This window comes from Chlorocebus sabaeus, chromosome 19 (genome assembly GCF_047675955.1).
Source record: "Chlorocebus sabaeus isolate Y175 chromosome 19, mChlSab1.0.hap1, whole genome shotgun sequence".
Taxonomy (NCBI): Eukaryota; Metazoa; Chordata; class Mammalia; order Primates; family Cercopithecidae; genus Chlorocebus; species Chlorocebus sabaeus.
Window position 1 is genome coordinate 14,296,126 of NC_132922.1, and position 20,515 is coordinate 14,316,640.

At 51.6% G+C, this 20,515-nt stretch overlaps 1 protein-coding gene across 1 annotated transcript in view; it reads left to right on the forward strand.

The window, feature by feature from the left end:
- The window catches only part of CACNG2 (calcium voltage-gated channel auxiliary subunit gamma 2), a 141,610-nt gene extending 121,163 nt beyond the window's left edge, over positions 1-20,447 (forward strand). The window contains exons 3-4 of the mRNA XM_007975652.3: positions 17,166-17,306; positions 18,813-20,447. Coding sequence (XP_007973843.1) covers positions 17,166-17,306; positions 18,813-19,348 — 677 coding nt within the window. The 3' untranslated portion in view covers positions 19,349-20,447. The remainder of the gene's footprint in view (positions 1-17,165; positions 17,307-18,812) is intronic.
- Positions 20,448-20,515: the final 68 nt, after the last annotated feature.

The window sequence follows — 20,515 nt, forward strand, 5'->3', positions numbered from 1 at the left end:
CTTACAGGCATGAGCCACCACATCCAACCCTAAATTAATTCTTCCTGGAAAAGCAGAGGTGTGAGCTGGATGGGGCACAACCCAGCCACCAGAGTGTTCCTAAACCCAAGACCTCTGCAGAATGAAGAACTGGACCAAGCTGAACCACACCAGCAACACACATCGCTGGGGCCCCTTAAATTTCCTATGAAGTCACATGGTCCATGAAACAGATGTAGCATCTTCCTTCACTTGTAAGTGTGAGCAATTCACACACTCCACAGATCTTTCTGGAGTGGACCCCCCTGTATGCCAGGTCCTTTTCAAGGTACTGAGGTTATGGTCCTCAGGGTACTTGCAATCTACAAAAAAATGAAACTAACAAGTGAATGATGTAATATGTTAGACTGAGATAAGACTTATGGAAAAAAAAATCAAGCAGGGACAGGGGATGGGGAATTCTAGAGTAGGGATGGGATCAAGAATGAACAGCGGCCGGGCGTAGTGGCAGGCGCCTATAATCTCAGGCGCCTTTGGGAGGCCGAGGCCGGCAGATCACCTGAGGTCGGGAGTTCAAGACCAGCCTGACCAACACAGAGAAACCCGGTCTCTACTAAAAATATCAAAAAACTTTAACCAGGCATGGTGGTGCATGCCTGTATTCCCAACTACTCGGGAGGCTGAGGCAGGAAAATCCCTTGAACCTGGGAGGTAGAGGTTGCGGTGAGCCAAGATTATGCCATTGCACTCCAGCCTGGATAACAAGAGCAAAACTCCTCTTCAAAAAATAAAAATAAAAAGAAGAACAAACAGCAAGCGCAAAGGTCCTGACTTGGGAGCATGCCTGGAACACCTGAGGAACAGGACTGAGTCCCGTAAGACGAGAATGGAGTGAGCAAGGAAGGGCGAAGGAAGAGCAGGTGTGGAGAGTCCCAAGGACCCTGTGGGTTGCAGCGAGAATTTTGGGGTTTGCTCTGGTTGACTGACACCATCTCACTTTTGAACAGGCTCTGGCTGCTGTGTTCATAAGGGACTGAAATGGGATGAGGGCAGAAGCTGACAGAAGAGTTAGAACTCTGTTGCTATAATTTAGGCAGGAGGTGATGGCAGCTTGAACCAGAGTGGTAGCAGTGAAGGGGGTGAAATAGGATCAATGTTGAAAATATTTCCAAGGTGCTGCACACAGGATTTTCTGAAAGGCTGAATGTGGATTTTGAGAGAAAGGAAGGAGGCCAGGATGGTGCCAAGGCTCGTGCCCATGGGGGAGCAACAGGTTGAGACTGGGGCTCAATATCAGCCATATTCAGTTAGAGATGCCTGTGGGACTTCCTGGGGCAATGTCACGGGCTCAGTATGAACCTGAGGCCAGTGTTCACAGGAGAGGTCCCGGCCAGAGATAGTGAGTTTTCGCGTTGTTGGCATGTAGGTGATATTTAAAGCCGTGAGACTCAATGAACTCACCAAGGGAGTGGTACACAGAGAGAAGGGGAGAGGCCCAGACACTAAGCTCCAGAACACCATGAAGGCTTAGGGGCCAGGGAGATGAGGACACTCCAGGAAAGGGGACTGAGCAAGAGTGGTCAGTGAGGTGTCCGGGGTAACTCCCACCGTCCTTGCTACACCAGCTGAACTGGGGATGTGGAGCAGAGAGGCAGGACAGAGAAAGCCAGAAGGGCATGGCTGGACAGCAATTCAGAGCTCATCTCCTGGGGCGAAAAGGATGGTGGGGCTCACTGCGCTCAACCCAGCAGGCCAAGCTTAAGACGTTGCCCAGCCTCTTGGAGGGCCTGGCAGAAGGAAAGCACTCAATTAATATCTGATGGACAAATGAATGAATGAACGGACACTCCTACTCCCTAGTGCCTATGAGTATCCGAGGAGTCCCCCAGCCTCTCCTGAACCACACTGATAGAGAAACAGCTATAGAAGCCCCTGGTCACCACCCCAGGCTCCATAAAGTCATGACCAACATGGACTTAACCCCACCTATCACTGGCTTATCCAGTAATGAATGGTGACTGGACTGTTTCTCCCAACCAGCGCTGTGGGCCCATTGAATGTGTCTGCTGTGGTGGCCTCCATATCCTCTTCCCTTCCTCGTTTACCAACGATTGAGGAGCGTGGTGAGGAATGAGGCAGTGGTGACTGGGGTGTGACTTCTCTTGAATGTCAAGCGTGCATCCGTGCATCTGTCTTTGTGCGTGAGGGCATGAGTCTGTGCTGTGTTCCGTGTCTTTCGGTACCTGCATGTCTGTGCGTCTGAGTGTCTGAATGTGTAAGCACCTATGTGTTTGCATGTGTCTGTGTGTATGTGGGTCTGTGTGTATTGAGTGTGTGTGTGTGTGTATGCGTGCGTGTTGTGTCCAGGAGATAGGAGTTGACATTTCCTAGCTGTCCTATTGTGATTTGGAGTAAGGGAAGAAGAATCAGAGGAATCTGGCTTCCTCCAACAGTCATGTATTAAGCACCTACTGTGTGCAAGACCCCAAAATCCACTCTATTGTGACCACTCATAGTCCAGGACTGCAGGGTATGGTCAGGTCTCCCCACTCCATACTCAGAGCCTGGGGCTGGAGGTGGGGGTGTGGGGCCCAGGGCTGGCTGCTGTCTCTGACGCACTCCCTCCAAGGAGTGTGTCATAGGCCACACACACAGACAGGCCTCAACGGGTGGATCACCAGGCCACACTCCAGAGCCAGAAGTGGACAGAAGGGGGAAGGGAGGTGAGCCCTCTGCAAAGTCGATGCCCCCACTCAGCTCCCCCCAACACACACAAGAGATGTACGCCCAGTTGCCTTTAAACTTGACGCCTCCCCAGGGATTCACTGACCACCTGAGGATGATGACAGGCAGCCTGGGGAGAAGCCAATAGCAGGAGTGGAACGGAGGGGGGAGGCAGAAGGCAGCCGAGGCAGGGAGGACCCATGCGAGGGGCTTCTGGGGGGTGAATTTACAGAACTTGGACACCAGTGGGAGGCAGGCTTTGGCACACTCGGGGCTTCAAATCCAGCTCTGCCACTTCCCGGTGAACCTCCCTGGGCCTCGGTTTCCTCGCAGTGGGGACGATGCTCATGTCATCTTCCTAGCATTGCCATGAGGATTAAGGGAGTTAGAGTTGGACGGCTCTTCACACCTGCCCGGAGCCAGTGAGCATTCCGCAGGCATTCACCACAATCCGTACTCACTGTTGCGTCCCATTGCATAGCGATGAGTGCAAAGAACAAAGAGGAAACAGGGAGGAGGGATGGGCGCCCAGGGAGGGTTTCAGTTTGCAACAGGGTGGTCAGAAAGTCCTTGCGGCAAAGGTGACATTGGAGCAGAGGCCTGAAGGCGGCGAGGGAGTGCTTGGGAGGTGCAGATATCCTGGAAGGGCATTCAGGCAGAGGGAACCGCCAGTGCAAAGTATCTGAGACTGGCGGGTTCAAAACAGCCAGGACACCCTGTGATAAGCAGACGAGGGGCAGGCAGGTGGGAGAAGGGGTGGGGACCAGGACTCGGGAGCCTCTGCTTTCCCCTGAGATGAGACCACCGTGGGAGGGTTCTGAGCAGGGGACAGGCATGGTCTGATGTTCAGGCTACCAGTATCATTCCAGCTTCTGCAGGAGAGGGAGACCATCTAGGAGACCACAGCTATCCTCCAGGCTCAAAAGGCAGGTGCTCAGGCCCAGTAGTGGAGAGGTAGCTGAGAAGGGGTTTGATTCTAGATGTATCTGACACGACAGCCAGCAGTTTTTTTGTTTGTTTGTTTTTGTTTTGTTTTGTTTTGTTTTAGAGACAGTTTTGCTTTTGTTGCCCAGGCTGGAGTGCAGTGGCATGATCTCAGCTCACTGTAACCTCCACCTCCTGGGTTCAAGTGACTCTTCTGCCTCATCCTCCCAAGTAGCTGGGATTACAGGTGTCTGCCACCACACCCGGCTCATTTTTTGTATTTAGTAGAGACGGGTTTTTTCCATGTTGGTCAGGCCGGTCTTGTTGGTCACCTAACCTCAGGTGATCCACCCGCCTCGGCCTCCCAACGTGCTGGGATTACAGGTGTGAGCTATCATGCCCAGCCGAGCTGGCAGCTTTTACTGACAGCCTGGATGGGGGAAGTAAGAGAGAGGTCTTGTGGACGGCCAGGAGTTCTGGCTGGCAGATGGGGCGAACATCACTGCCCTTCTCTGAGGCTGGGAGTGTAGGACGAGGCTGCTGTGCGGGGAGGTGACCACTCTGTGCCAGTCTGTTTCATCTTGGTTTCTGTTACGGAATCTTCTCCCCACGGACTGTGAACAGCTTGAGGACACCACAAGGAGTGGCTGCAAATAGAGTGTCCTCCTCCCACCCACCCACCCCCTCCAGCACAGGGCCTTTCCCAGGATCAGACCCAGGGGAGGTTTGCTGAGTGAATAAACAAGGTACCGCCCGCCCTACAGCAGCTGGCATGCTCACCCTCTTCCCAGAATGAGGTCAGAGGAGGATACTGGGTATCAAGCTGGGCCACAGTCACCCTTCCCTGCCTCAGACAGTGTCCCACGTCCCCATTGTCCCTCTCTCCCCAGCTCCTGCAGTCCCACCGGGGAGCATGAGCCAGGGAGGTGTGGGGAGACCAGGTGTCAAGTCCCGAGCTTGTTACTTAGAATAAAGGGACCTGAATTCAAGGGGTGCTCCACTCTGTGACCTTTGGCAAGTTACACAACTTCTCTGAGCCTCCCATGAAGAGTGCTTTTTTAGGTCTTCCCAGAGCCCCAGGGGAACAGCATGAGGGGTGTCCACCAGGCCTCACCCCCTAGAGTTTTAGAAGTGTAGTGATCCATCATTCTGGCTTTTTTTTTTTTTTTTTTTTGAGATGGAGTCTCACTCTGTCGCCCAGGCTGGAATGCAGTGGTACCATCACGGCTCACTGCAACCTCTGCCTCCTGGGTTCAAGCAATACTCCTGTCTCCGTAGCTGGGATTACAAGCGCACGCCACCACACCCAGCTAATTTTTTGTATTTTTTAGTAGAGACGTGGTTTCACCATGTTGGCCAGGTTGGTCTCGAACTCCTCACCTCAAGGGATCTGCCAGCCTTGGCCTCCCAAAGTGCTGGGTTTACAGGCGTAAGCTACCGCACCCAGCCCATCATCCTAGCTTCTGAAATGCTGGAGTGAGACACTCCCTTAGGATCACCCAGCCCCACCCGCCCATTTTACAGATGAGGGAAAAATGGAGGCCCAAGAGGGAAAATGACCTGCCCCAGCCCGGCACACTTTCTGGGACTGCACCCTGGAAGTGTTATCCAGGTCCATTATCCTGCTACCTGTCCACTGCCCAGGGCTGTCAGGCCCTTCGGGAAAGCATTGCCATAAGGGGGCTTCTGAGAGACATCTCCAGAAGTCATTACAACCAATGTGGCTTAAACCATTGTGACCCCATCCCATGGTTAGGAAGCATCTAAGCTGCCACTTGTACTCAATCACATCTGCAGAACCAGAGCAAAATGATCACCAAAAGCCACCGTCCAGAATGCACACTGGTCAGCAGTTTCTATTCTATCCTAGTTCATTTCTTTTTTTTTTTTTCAAGACGGAGTCTCACTCTGTCGCCAGGTTGGAGGGCAGTGGCGTGATCTGAGCTCACTGCAACCTCCGCCTCCCTGGTTCAAGCAAGTCTCCTGCCTCAGCCTCCTGAGTAGCTGGGACTACAGGTGCATGCCACCACGCCCAGTGAATTTTTGTATTCTTAGTAGAGACGGGGTTTCACCATGTTGGCCAGGATGGTCTCAATCCCTTGACCTCGTGATCCTCCCACCTCGGCCTCCCAAAGTGCTGGGATTACAGGTGAGAGCCACCGCGCCCTGCCCCTGTTTCTTTTTTTTGAGACGGAGTCTCTCGCTGTCACCCGGGCTGGAATGCAGTGGCCGGATCTCAGCTCACTGCAAGCTCCACCTCCCGGGTTTATGCCATTCTCCTGCCTCAGCCTCCCGAGTAGCTGGGACTACAGGCGCCCGCCACCTCGCCCGGCTAGTTTTTTGTATTTTTTAGTAGAGACGGGGTTTCACCGTGTTAGCCAGGATGGTCTCGATCTCCTGACCTCGTGATCCGCCCGTCTCAGCCTCCCAAAGTGCTGGGATTACAGGCTTGTGCCACCGCGCCTGGCCCTGTTCATTTCTTTAAGGGCTGGTTGCTACCACTACACTGATTTCATGACCTAGTAATGAGTCACAACCTGCACTTTAATAAACAGTGGCCTCGATAACCCAAAGCCCCATGACAGACAGCAACAATTTACTCCGCTGGAATGATGACTACGATTTGCCGGTGCTCCTCGCGTACCAGACATTATTCTCATCGCTTCAAGTGTGTGTACTCAGTTACTCCTCATAGCATCCTGTGAGTTAGGTGTGCTTGTGATCTCCATATGGCAGAGGGGGCAGCAGAGGCCCCCGGGGGACCAGGTTACAGCTAGGAAGATGGACTCAGGCAGCCTTTCTCCTGAGCCTGTGTGACTGGTCACCAGTCTCTACTGACAGCAGGAAGCAGGGACGTATCCGGCATCCTGCACAGATGGTACTCCCCAAGTTAGCTCCCTGGGCTCCCAAAATGCTTTTCATGTGTTATTATATATAGCACACATTCATTGAACACTTGACGACGTGCCAGCCCTGACACTTGAAACATTATCTTAATTCATCTTCACAACCACTCTATGAAGGTGAGATGACCAGTGTCCCCATCACACAGATGGGAAAGGCAAGGCACAGAGGTTACACAGCCAGTGGGGGTCCAGGAGGAGACCCCAAGTGGGCTGCCTCTGGAACCCATGCTCCAAACCATAGCATTTGACTTCTCTTTCTCTGTCTCACCCACCATCTTTGTTCTCCTTTTTCTTCTTTGAGGTCTTTCTGTCTCTCTCTCTCACATATGCACACAAACACATACACGCACACACACGCACACACAGAGGCATTTTGGGGGTTTTGTTTATTTTTAATTTTTTATTTCCATGGGTTGTTGGGGAACAGGTGGTGTTTAGTTACATGAGTTACCTCTTTAGTGGTGATTTGTGAGATTTTGGTGCACCCATCACCCAAGCAGCGTACACTGAATCCAATTTGTAGCCTTTTGTCCCTCACCCCCTCCCCACCCTTTCCCCCTAAATCCCCAGAGTCCACTGTTTCATTCTTATGCCTTTGCATCCGCACAGGATAGCTCCCGCTTATGAGCGAGAACATACAATGTTTGGTTTTCCATTCCTGAGTTACTTCACTTAGAATAACAGTCTCCGGCCGGGCACGGTGGCTCAAGCCTGTAATCCCAGCACTTTGGGAGGCCGAGACGGGCGGATCACGAGGTCAGGAGATCGAGACCATTCTGGATAACATGGTGAAACCCCGTCTCTATCAAAAAAATACAAAAAACTAGCCAGGCGTGGTAGCGGGCGCCTGTAGTCCCAGCTACTCGGGAGGCTGAGGCAGGAGAATGGTGTAGACCCGGGAGGCGGAGCTTGCAGTGAGCTGAGATCCGGCCACTGCACTCCAGCCTGGGTGACAGAGCGAGACTCTGTCTCAAAAAAAAAGAAAAAAAAGAATAACAGTCTCCAATCTCACCCAGGTTGCTGCAAATGCCATTAATTCATTCCTTTTTATTGCTGAGTAGTATTCCATCGTATATATACCACAGTCTTTATCCACTCATTGATAGATAGGTATCTGGGTTCGTTCCACATTTTTGCAGCTGCAAATTGTGCTGCTATAAACATGCATCACACAGGTATTTTTTGAAATGCATCCCTTCTCACGGCCATTGGCTACACCAGCCAGCACAGCATGGAAGGAGAAGATGAGAAGAGATGCCCAAGAGACTAGAAACCTCCTTGCAACCCAGCAAGTCTGTGCAGGTCTGTGAGTGTAGACTGTATCCCCTAATGGGGATGGATCCTAATTCATCCTAATGATGAATCAAATCCCGGATGGGATAAGAGCTTAACACTAGGCACAGAAAATAAGGAACCTGCCCCCGCCCCCCGCCACATACCTGATTATGGTGACTGTTTTGATTCAAGGTCATTACTCGCACAGGGAACAGGTAAGGCAGCAGCATGGCCTGGCTGTGCGGACCCTGGAGAGAGGTCTTAGTGGGCACAGGACCATCAATGAGGGACAGGGCCTTAGAGATCATGTACTCCAACCCCATCAGAGTGCAGATCTGAGGGCAGAGCGGGGATAACACACGTTCAGGTCCCGTGGAGAGCCAGGCAAAGAGTGCACAGCAGGCCCAGGTCTCCTGACCTACCCCAGTCGTCACATCCCCACCCGCACTGACCACCAGCCCACCCTCCTCCACTGCCAGACACCTCGGGGCCCTGCGTGCCCTGTCTGGCCCGGCCTCCGGCTATGCCCACCGTGAAGCACCACGTCACAGCGTGATGGCCACAGAGGCTGGGGCCCACTGAGGCACAAGATCACAAAATGATTTGTCTAGGGAGTTTGGCCAAAAAGCGGATTTGCGAAGAACGGATAGCTCAGGCCACCCCTTCCAGAAGGCAAGATGTCACTTGCCTCCTGGGCACTTAGGATACTCTTTATTTCTGTCACCAGCACAAAAAATAATAAATTGCTCACAGTTCACTGACATCCTGCATTTTCTAAAGCGTCCACATTCCTCTTCCTGCTTAATCCCTGCAACCCTGTAAGGTAGATGGAGTTAGGATTTTCATCTCCATTCTACAGAAAAGGAAATGGGGGCCAGGCACACTAACCACTAGGGCTCCCCAAGCCTTAGGCCTAAGCCTCTCCTCATCCATGGGCAAGCTCTTCTGCGTGCCTGTCACACAGCTTCAACCCAGATGGCACCCCTGTGCTCCACATCTGCACATGCAACTGCCTTACCCACCCTCCATGTGCACATCCCCAAGGCATCTCAAACTCAGCATGTCCAAAACCAAACCTTGATCTTCCTCCTCTACTCTCTTTTTTTGTTTGTTTGTTTGTTTTGTTTTGTTTTGTTGAGACAGAGTTTCACTCTTGTCGCCGAGGCTGGAGTGCAAAGGCGCAATTTCAGTTCACTGCAACTTCCACCTCCCAGGTTCAAGCGATTCTCCTGCCTCAGCCTCCCAAGTAGCTGGGTTTACAGGGATGCGCCACCACCCCCGGCTAATTTTGTAATTTTTTTAGTAGTGATGGGGTTTCACCGTGTTGGCCAGACTGGTTTCGAACTCCTGACCTCAGGTGATCCACCGGCCTCGGTCTTCCAAAGTGCTGGGATTACAGGCGTGAACCACCACACCCAGTCTCCTCCCCTTCTCTCTACTCACTGCTAGGCTGGGTCTTCTCCCAGTCCCCCAGTGGTTTTTTCCACCCAGCTGGCAAGTCTGAAACCCAGAAGTTATCCTCAATGCCACCCTCTTCACTACCCATATCCATCCATCAAGCTTCAGTTCACCTCCTAAACATCTCTCAAACACATCTGCCTCTGCCCATGCCCTTTGTACCTACCCTGGCCCAAGCACCGGCATCACTCCTCTCTGGTCAGCTGCAGCAGCCTTCTCGATGCTTCCCTGCAGCCAGCCTTGACCCCTTCATAATCCGTTTGCTTCTTAAGATGCAAATCAGATCATGACAACTTGCCTGTTCTAAGCCCTTTAAAGTTTCTCATTGCTCTCGGGATAAAGCTAAGCTCTTTAGCTCAACCCATGAGGTCCCACGTGGCCCAGACTCGCCTGCCTCCTCTCCTTTAGTGCTCCCCACACTCCTCCACTGGCTCCTCATGATCCAGCCTCCTTCTAGGTCTGAACAAGTCATGCCTCCTCCACCCCGGCTCCTGCTGCTTTCTCTCCCACAGCCCTGCCTTCATTGTGCCTGGTTAGCTGCTCCTTATTCACTAGAGGTCAGATCCACCACCACTTCCTCAGGGAGGCCCATCCTGATCTCCACATAAGCTCAGAGGATGCTTTGAAGGGCAGCAAAGTGTAGAGCCTGAAAAGAAGGGAAGGGAATGCAGTGGTCAGATGCACAGACCCTAGAGTCAGACTGCCTGGATTCACAAACCTTGGATAAATGGCTTAACCTCTCCTTGCTTCAGTTTGGTCTCTGTACAATGGGCATAATTAAAGTACTTATTCAGGCCACATGTGGTGGTTCACGCCCGTACTGCCGGCACTTTGGGAGGCTGAGGCAAGCAGATCACTTAAGGTCAGAAGTTCGAGACCATGCTGGCCAACATGGTGAAACCCCCGTCTGTACTAAAAATACACAAATTAGCCAGGCATGACAGCACATGACCTGTCATCTCAGCTACTTGGGAGGCTGAGACACAAGAATCACTCAAACCCAGGAGGCGGAGGTTACAGTGAGCCGAGATCACGCCACTGCTCTCCAGCCTGGGCAACAGAGCAAGACTCTGTCTCAAAAAAATAATAATAATAATAATAAATTAAAAAATAAAAGCGTTGGATTTGAATCTAGGTCTATCACATTTCAGAGGCCGTACAATTATATGCTGCTTAAGATAATGCAACAAGTAAAACTAAAATAAATTTTAAAAATAAAAATAATATAAAGTACTTACTTCATAGAGTTGTAATCAGAACCAACGAGCTTGTGTATGTGCAGTGCTCATAACAGTCCTTGGCATACTCTAAGCTCTCTATGAACATAGTTGTCTACATGTGACGTTAGCCTGTCACACACCATCATGGTGCCATATAGGGACTTTTCTTTCATAGTATGTTATCCAGGCTGTATGATTACCTGATGACATACATGTCCTTCATGAGGGTGTAAGCTCTATAAGGTCTGTTTTGTACCCCTCATCTCTCTCATGCCAAGCCCAGGCCTGGCACAGTGGTGGGCACTTAGTCCATATTTGCTCACCGGACTCACAGTTAGCCTAGAGCAAAGCATCTCCCTGCCCCGGACCACGTGGTCTTTTCCCCAATACAGAGTATACTCTTGGCCAGAGCTGGCCAAGTATGACTAGCAGGCCAAATCCAGCCCACCCAGCCTGCCACCGGAATTTTTCTTTTTTTTTTTTTTTTTGAGATAGAGTCTCACTCACTCTGTCACCCACTGCCCAGGCTGGAGTGCAGTGGCTCCGTCTCAGCTCACTGCAACTTCTGCCTACTGGGTTCAAGCGATTCTCCTGCCTCAGCTTTCTGAGTAGCTGGGACTACAGGCACACACCACCACACCCGGCTAATTTTTGTATTTTTAGTAGAGATGGGGTTTCGCCATGTTGGCCATGCTGGTCTCGAATTCCTGACCTCAGGGGACCCACCCACCTCGGCCTCCTAAAGTGATTTTGTAAATAAAGCTTTATTGGAAGACAACCACATTCATTTGTTTACATATTGTTTATGGCTGTTTATGTGCTACAACTGCAAAGTTAAGAAATTGCAACTGAGACCATATGGCCAGCAAAGACAAAAACATTTGCTGTCTTTCCCTTTACAGAACAAGTTTGCCAGTGTCAGCTTTAGGCATGTGTAATCTCCTTGAAGCCAAAGCCCATGGCTTCATGGGGTTGGTATAAGGCTTACACCACTCTTAGAACAAGGCCTGGTACAGGGGAAGGGCTCCATAATGTTGGCAGGTAATGTGAAGTGCCATATGCTTACTCATAGGAGACCAGTAAATATTTGTTCATTAAATAAATCAGATATTTTCTGCCCCTTGTGATAGATTTTGGCACCAAGACCAGGCCTGCCTTTGTGGAAAGTCAGGACAATTTATAGGGAAGTTATATCTGGACTGACATTTTGGGGAGAGGGACCTCAGAAATAAAAATTGCTACCTTTTACTGTGTACCTTCTAATGTGAGACACAGTAAAAGGTAGGACCCAATTTAATTCTTTTTTTTTTTCTTCTTCTTGAGATGGAATCTCGCTGTGACGCCCAGGCTGGAGTGCAATGGTGAGATCTCGGCTCACTGCAACCTCCGCCTCCCGCGTTCAAGCAATTCTTCTGCCTCAGCACCCCCGAGTAGCTGGGACTACAGGCGTGCACCACCATGCCCAGCTAATTTTTTCATTTTTTGTAGAGAAGGGGTTTCACCATACTGGCCAGGCTGGTCTTGAACTCCTGACCTCAAGTGATCTACCCGCCTCACCCTCCCAAAGTACTGGGATTACAGCGGTGAGCCGAGCCCAGCCCCAATTTAATTCTTATAATAGCACTTCTCAAACTTTCATATGCATGCAAATCTTGCTCTGGGGATCTCATTAAAATGTAGATTATGACTCAATTGGGGGAAAGAGCTGAGGGGCGGCATTTCTTTTTTTCTTTTTTTCTGAGATGGAGCCTCGCTCTGTCACCCAGGTTAGAGTGCAGTGGCGCAATCTCAGTTTACTGCAACCTCCGCCTCCCAGGTTCAAGCAATTTTCCTGCCTCAGCCTCCCAAGTAGCTGGGATTACAAGCGCCCACCATCATGCCTGGCTACATTTTGTATTTTTAGTAGACGCAAGGTTTCGCCATGCTGGCCAGGTTGGTCTCGAACTCCTGACCTAGGTGATCCGCTCGCCTCAGCCTCCCAGAGTACTAGGATTACAGGCATGAGCCACCATGCCTGGCAGGACTGCCTTTCTAACTAGATGCCAGTGCTGCTGGGCCTCAGGCCGCACTTGCAGCAGCAAAGCCTTAAAACATTCCTATAAGCTAGAGATTATTTTTACTATTCCCATTTCATAGGATGGGGAAACTGAGGCTCAGAGCAGTAATGACCCCTGCCCAAGGGTCACACTGTTGATAAGTGACAAAGCCAGGATTCAAAGTCAAGTGTGACTAACTCGAAAATCCCCATTCCATTTGTGACACTACCCATTCAGAAATACCTCCTTCAGGAAACTTCTCCAATGTAGGAGTCCCTGCTTGCTCCTAAATCAGCTTCCTTCCCAGCTGGATCTGGGCCCTGCCAAGTCTGGTGGCCTAAGCATGGTGCTATTTGTTAGTTGCCCACTGATGCCTTTTTTTTTTTTTTTTTTTTGAGATGGAGTCTTGCTCTGCTGCCCAGGCTGGGGTGCAGTGGCACGATCTCAGCTCACTGCAACCTCCACCTCCCAAGTTCAAGCGATCCTCCTGCCTCAGCCCCCCTAGTAGCTGGGACTACAGGCATGCGCCACCATGCCCGGCTAATTTTTGTATTTTTTTTCAATAGAGGCGGGGTTTCACCATGTTAGCCAGGCTGGTTTCGAACTCCTGAATTCAGGTGATCCACCCACCTCGGCCTCCCAAAGTGCTGGGATTACAACTGTGAGCCACCGCACCCGGCCTGTTGCCTTCTTTCTGGGCAAAGGGGCTTCTTCCAAGAGAGGCCAGAGCTTGGGGCTGGCTCTGCTGTGCCAAAGAGGTTTCTGTTTGTATTCCCCGCTGGTGGCCATTATTTAGAGCATGTCATACGCTGCCTTGGTGGCTTCTGAAGCCGTTCTGATTCCTCCACATTGCTCTTTGCTGGCTGCAACACAGCAGACCCCTCCCTCCTCCCCTGCCGCCCTCCATCTTGTCCACACATGCCTGGCCTCTGGCGCACACACGCATGCATCCCAGCTCCCTCCGCAGCCGACCCTCCCTCCCCCTGCTGGCAGGAAGGCTGAGCTGGGGCATCCGGGTTCCCACAGCGGATGGGGCGCAACTGGAAAAATCAAGCCCTGGGCTGCTGTGAGTCCATTTGCTCTGAGGACACAATTGGGTCGGCCACCTGCAGGCATCCCGTGGGTAGGAAGAGCCCACTTTCTTGGAGGGGGAAGGCCAGAGCCTTTCTTCTGCCTGTTCCTCTGAGCTGCTGCTGCTGCTGCCCCTCGGAAACCATACCGGCCTCTTTCTTTCTTTCCTTCTTTCTTCTGTCATTCCCCTTTGCGGCTGGCCAGGACCATGTCCACATGGAAAGGGCAGAGCTATTAGAAACTATCTAACTGCCGAGAGTGGTGGCTCAGGCGTGTAATCCCAGCACTTTGGGAGGCCGGGTGGATCACCTGAGGTTAAGAGTTCGAGACCAGCCTGGCCAACATGGCGAAAACCCATCTCTACTAAAAATATAAGAATTAGCCAGGCATGGTGGCGGGCGCCTATAATCCCAGCTGCTTGGGAGGCTGAGGCAGGAGAATTGCTTGAACCCAGAAGACGGAGGTTGCACTGAGCCAAGATCATGCCACTGCACTCCGCCTGGGGTATAGAGCAAGAATCTCTCTCTAAAACAAACAAACAAAAAGAAACCATCTAACGGTCCATACCCCATGTTACACAGGGGAAAAACAGAGGAGGCGAGTCACCTGCCTTAGCCACACAGCAAGTGAGTGGCACAGCTAGGACCCAAACCCAGTTCTCCAGGCTCCGTGGCACCCACCCTTTCTGGGCTCCTTGGAAGTCACATAGGGAGACTACAGGGTGCTCCCAAAGTTGAGTCAGTCTGGATATGAATCCTGGTTCACTAGCTGGTGGCAGGGGAGTTTCTCTCTCTGAAACTCAGTTTTCTTGTTTGTAAATTGGGGCCAAAACAAACACATCCTGCCAGGCTGTTATGAGGATGAAATTATATGATATATGCTAGGTACCCGCTCAAGACCCAACCCAGAGTGGATGCTTAACAAATATTCTCTCTCTTCTCCTGGGTTTTCAATGAGCTCTCACCATCCTCACTTGCTTATAAAGATGTAAGTTCAGGTGGTTTTTAGTCATGCATGTCTGTGCATGCATGGGTGTGGATGTGGGTGTGTTTGGGCTGGGGGATCAGGTTGAGGACACAGCGTGTTGTCTTAGCAATGATTTGCAAGGAGAGAACACCTCCCTGGGTCTGGGGAGGGAGAAACCCCATCCCGCCCAAGAGAAGGAGGTGCTGAGGCTGCAGAGTAGCCCAACCGCCTCAGGCCCCCATCCTCCCACCCCTGCTTCCCTATACGCAGCTCAGTTTTGCCCCAAGAGCTCTGCCCTTCTTCAAGTCCCCCCAGATAACCCACTCACGCATTCATGAGCAGTGTAGACTATGCTGCAGATCCATGACTGGGACAGAAGAAGGGTTTTTACATCACACACATCTCAGCAAACAGCCTAAAATCCCCTTTCAATGCCTGTAATCCCAGCACTTTGGGAGGCCGAGGCGGGCAGACCACTTGAGTTCAGGAGTTCAAGACCAGCCTGGTCAACATGGCGAAACCCTGTCTCTACTAAAAATACAAAAACTAGCCCGGTGTGATGGCGCACACCTGTAATCCCAGCTACTTGGGAGGCTGAGGCAGGAGAATCGCTTGAACCCAGGAGGTGGAGAATGCAGTGAGCCAAGATCACACCACTACACTCCAGCCTGGGCAACAGAGCAAGACTCCATCTCAAAAAATAAAAATAAAAATAAATTTTAAAAAAGAAAAAGAAAAATCCCTACATTTCTATATAGAGAAATTCTCTTCTCACGGATCCTTCTTGAACACACTGCCACCCAAAGGGGTGGGGACGGGGATGGGGATAAGAGGAAGCTCCACTCCTGGCACCTTCCCTTCCAAAACCAACCTCCCTGACCAATCCCTAGGCTTGGCCAGAGGGCCCTGTAATTTATCAGGACTCGACTTTCTTAGAAGCCACTTAAGCAACATTTAAAGAAGACATCTTTGGCCGGGCACAACACTTTGGTAGGCCAAGGTGGGCAGATCACGAGGTCAGGAGTTCGAGATCAGCCTGGCCAACATAGTGAACCCCCTTCTCTACTAAAAGTACAAAAATTAGCCAGGCATGGTGGTGCACGCCTGTAATCCCAGCTACTTGGGAGGCTGAGGCAGGAGAATCACTTGAACCCAGGAGGCAGAGGTTGCAGTGAGCCGAGATCGCCCCACTGCACTCCAGCCTGGGCGACGGGGAGACTCTGTCTCAAAAAATAATAATAATAAAAAACACATATTTCCCCTCACCCCTGCCTCAAGCCGGCTCTGCCACCTGCCTGGCCCATGGCTGGGTCCTGAGGTCACAGAGCTGGGTCCTGAGGTCACTAGCTGCCTATTTGAATTTGGATAGAAAAAAAAAACTGTTTTACTTCGCAAAGACACTTTGTGAAGGGCTCCCCAACACCTCTGGGTCCTCATTCAGGTGCTGCTCCCCCCACAAACACATGTAACCCTGGCCTCTGCCCTTAGCTGCCTGCCCCCCTTTTCCCCCATCCACCCCCAACTGTAGGAGCCCTGGCCCTCACCTTCTGTGTCTCCCTTTTCATTACCATATTCTTTTTTTCTCCAGTCCTGTTTTTCAGTCCTTATCCGGAAGGGTTTCTCTTCTTACTTTGTTTTCTTTGCAATGTGCCTGTTCCTTCCTTTTGGACCACAACCCCATGTTTATTCACTTAATGAGCTTCTATTGGCAGCCTACTGTGTCGCTGGACAGCTAGGATAAAGAGAAGACATGTTTTCTTTGTAAAGTCCCAGTCCCTGCCTCATGACCCATGGTTCATGGTGGAAGCATATGTATACACCAATATTTATTATAATATCATGCGTTGAATGTTTATTATAGACGCCAGAAACCTATCTAAGTGCATTGCCTGAATCAACTCATTTAATCCTCACAACAATCTTAGGAGCTTGGCATTATTACCATCCCTGCTTAACAGATGGGGAAACTGAGGCACACAGAGGTGAGATACATTTTTTATTGCACAGCTAATAAATGCTGCAGCCAGACACAAATCCAAGCCATGTGGTTCCACCTAACCACTGTACCACACTGCCTCTCAACGTGCCCAACGGCCCCAAAGCGTAGACGAGAGAGCTCGTAATTTTGCCTAAGGAAGTCAGGGAAGGCTTTACAGAAGAGAGGACTTAGAGCTGGGTTTTGAAGGATGAAGAAGAGTTTGCTGACTGAAGAATAGGAAAGACATTTCAGTAGGAAGCTCTGTATTTCAAAAGTCAGCAGCATGAAATGACACGTCATGGGAAGTTTGCTGTGATGGGACAAGAGAGAACATGTGGACTGGGAGCCATGGGAGCTGGAAGAGGGCAGAGGCCAAGTCACACAGGGCCCTGTGTGCCTGATGGCATGCTGGAGTTTGGCCCTGGAGGCACTGGGGAGCTCCTACAGGGCTGTGAGCTGGGCAGTGGTTTGCTCGCTGTCTCTCTCTCCCTGGGATTGCAAAGCAGCCCTCCTCTAAGGCTGTGTCCATAAACCCCAGCGCCTCGGGGCTGCTCTCCCACCTGCCTCTGTGCGCCTCAGTCTCACAGCCATGCCGTTCTCTTTCTCCCTGACTCTCTGTGTTCCACAGGGGCCGTGAGGGCCTCAAGCATTTTCCCGATCCTGAGTGTGATTCTGCTTTTCATGGGTGGCCTCTGCATCGCAGCCAGCGAGTTCTACAAAACTCGACACAACATCATCCTGAGTGCCGGCATCTTCTTCGTGTCTGCAGGTAACAGCCACTGATCTGAGTGGGCTGGAGTCCAGGCCTGCCACTGGGAAGAAGGCTGAGGTCTGGGTGCTTAGGGGCCACGAGGGCCTGGCAGAGAGAGATGGGGAGACAGGAGAGGAATCTCCAGGACTTGCACTAGGTCATGTTGCAGGGGAGAAAGGTTGTGGTGGGGGCTCCTGTCCTGTAGCAACGCCTGAGCCTCCACCAAATCCTCTAGGAGCGTCCCCATACCCCATCCCTTAGCCCAGTGGCCCATCTTCTTCCCACCACTTGGAAAAAGGCCCAAATCCCCGCTTCCTCTCAGGATACTTGGCCAATTGCCACTTGCCCTTCTCCCTCCTGGTGCAAGTAAATCCATGAGGAGGCTAGAGAGAGGGCACCCAAGTACCTCGCTGTTCCAACCCCTATGGGATACTCAGCTTCACCTTGGAAACCGAGGGTGGACACTCCCCTCACTGTTCCACCCAGGTGGGAGCAGGCAGGCACCCACATCCAGATGTCTGAGCCCAGTTACATGACAGATGAGTCACACTCACTTCAGATGCCAGAAAAAGAACCTGGGTGTAGCCTGAGCCATTTAATAAGAATGACCAACATCAGGCCGGGTGCAGTGGCTCATGCTTGCAATCCCAGCACTCTGGGAGGCTGAGACAGGAGGATTGCTTGAGCTCAGGAGTTCGAGACCAGCCTGGGCAACATAGCGAGGCCTCAAGACCATGTCTCTACAAAAAATTTTTTCTTTTAATCAGCTGGGCGTGGTGGCACATCCATAATCCTAGCTACTAGAGAGGCTGAGGTGGGAGGATCGCTTGATCCCAGGAGTTTGAGACTTGCAGTGAGCTATGATCACACCACTGCACTCCAGCCTGGGTGACAGAGCAAGACTCTATCTAAAAAAAAAAAAAAAAAAAAAAAAAAAGAACCACCACCATCTAAGAGTACTCACATGTATTCACCCTTTTAACCTTCTCCATGACCCTAAAGAGTAAGGCTTACCCTGACTCCCATTCTACAGATCTGGAAACTCAAACCAAGGTTAACTTGCCAAGGTTTTGAACGCTGGCAGCCTGGCTCCAGGAGCCCACCTTCACCCACTGCTACACCAGCTTCAAAGCCCTGTGCAGCCTTAAGCAAGTTCCTTAACCTCTCTGTGCTTGTCTCCTCATCTGTGCCCTGCTTGAGAAGCACCAAGCAGTGAAAGCAGGTAGTGAAGGCTCAATGAACAGTATCAGTTACTCAGCACCTTGTGAAATGCCTCCCTTCTCCCGCCCTGCCCATGTCTGTTTCCATTAACGCTTCCCTTGTGGCTCTCTCTGAATGGAAAGAAAATGTTAAGGGGAAGCTGGCAGATGTCCCTCTACATTGCCCCACCTGTTCATGAAAATGCGGGACCCGGGAAGGCCCACAGAGCTGTCCCTGACCTTTAGGGCTGCCCAGTGGCCGACTTCCTGAGAAACTAACGTCCTTCTCTCTGATCCCCCCACCCCGCCACGCTGCACCCCGCAGGTCTCAGTAACATCATTGGCATCATAGTGTACATATCTGCCAATGCCGGAGACCCCTCCAAGAGCGACTCCAAAAAGAATAGTTACTCATACGGCTGGTCCTTCTACTTCGGGGCCCTGTCCTTCATCATCGCCGAGATGGTCGGGGTGCTGGCGGTGCACATGTTTATCGACCGGCACAAACAGCTGCGGGCCACGGCCCGCGCCACGGACTACCTCCAGGCCTCTGCCATCACCCGCATCCCCAGCTACCGCTACCGCTACCAGCGCCGCAGCCGCTCCAGCTCGCGCTCCACGGAGCCCTCACACTCCAGGGACGCCTCCCCCGTGGGTATCAAGGGCTTCAACACCCTGCCGTCCACGGAGATCTCCATGTACACGCTCAGCAGGGATCCCCTGAAGGCCGCCACCACGCCCACCGCCACCTACAACTCCGACAGGGATAACAGCTTCCTCCAGGTTCACAACTGTATCCAGAAGGAGAACAAGGACTCTCTCCACTCCAACACAGCCAACCGCCGGACCACCCCCGTATGAAAACCGCGGGGCCTCGCCAGCGCCGGGGCCGAGCCGGGAGGAGGGCGCGGTCCCCGGGGGCGGGGCGGGGTGGGGCGGGGGCACCCAGACCATCCGCGGGGAGACCTCCCAAAAGCGAAAAAAAAAAAAAAAAAAAAAAAAACCACACACACACACACACCACAAAAAAAGAGAAAAACATAACAAGTAAATTTTAAAAAAAAGAACAAAATATAAGAGGAACAAAGCAGCAAAACAACAGGAAATGTGGGAAAACATAAACGAAGGAAGAAAAACAAACTCTAAAAAAAAGCGAGAGGGATAAAAAATTAAAAATAGAAAATAAATCTAAAAGAAAATGCATGATTTCCCATGTACCATTATTTTAACATTTAATAAAAATCAATTTAAATGAAAAAATAAAAGGGAACCAAGATAACATTAAAGCAAAAAAAAAAAAATGTGAACAGAAAGGAAAGGGGATGTCCTTTGTATTTTTCAGGGTTTATGTTACTTTTTTTTTTTTTTTTAACGCCGGGAGAGTTATTTTTCTGTTCCCTTTAACCCCCAGCGGGCCCTGCCTCCCTGGGAGAGTGGGGGGCGAGACTCAGGGGCCCTGGGGCCAGGTGAGCCTGCAGTCACTGCCAGGTCCCTGGAGCCCCTGGGTGGGTGCCCCAGGAATGCGGGGAAGGCTCAGGGCTCCAGCCGGCTCCGCCCAGCATTGATGGGGCAATTGTAGGCCTCCAGGTGACCGAGCCCTTGTCCCTCCTCTCCGTTAGGGTGCCTGGAGGGGGGTACACTTGGGGCTTGCCTGGCCCCAGGTTCCCAGTCCTTAATGGTCCTTAACCCACTGTGATGACTTCCTAGGCCTTGAGGAAGGGGAAGGAGAGGGGAGGTTGCCGGTGGCTTACCAAGATGCTGGAAACCCTGGGGTCCTCAGGGTGAGCCTCTTGGGGTCATGTCCCCAAGCTCCTGTCCTTGGGGTCAGGAGACGCCCAACCCCCGGGGGACGTGAAACAGCTCTCCCTCCTCACCCCTCACCTCAGGGCCGCCTGATGACCCTGGGGTGATGGTGGACCCCCAGACTCATAAGCCCCCCAGTTCCCTGGGAAGGGGGTTCATTGACCCTTTGGGGGTCCTTGGACTCACTGATGCCCTCTTGGGGCCCAGCGGGTTCAACAATGACAC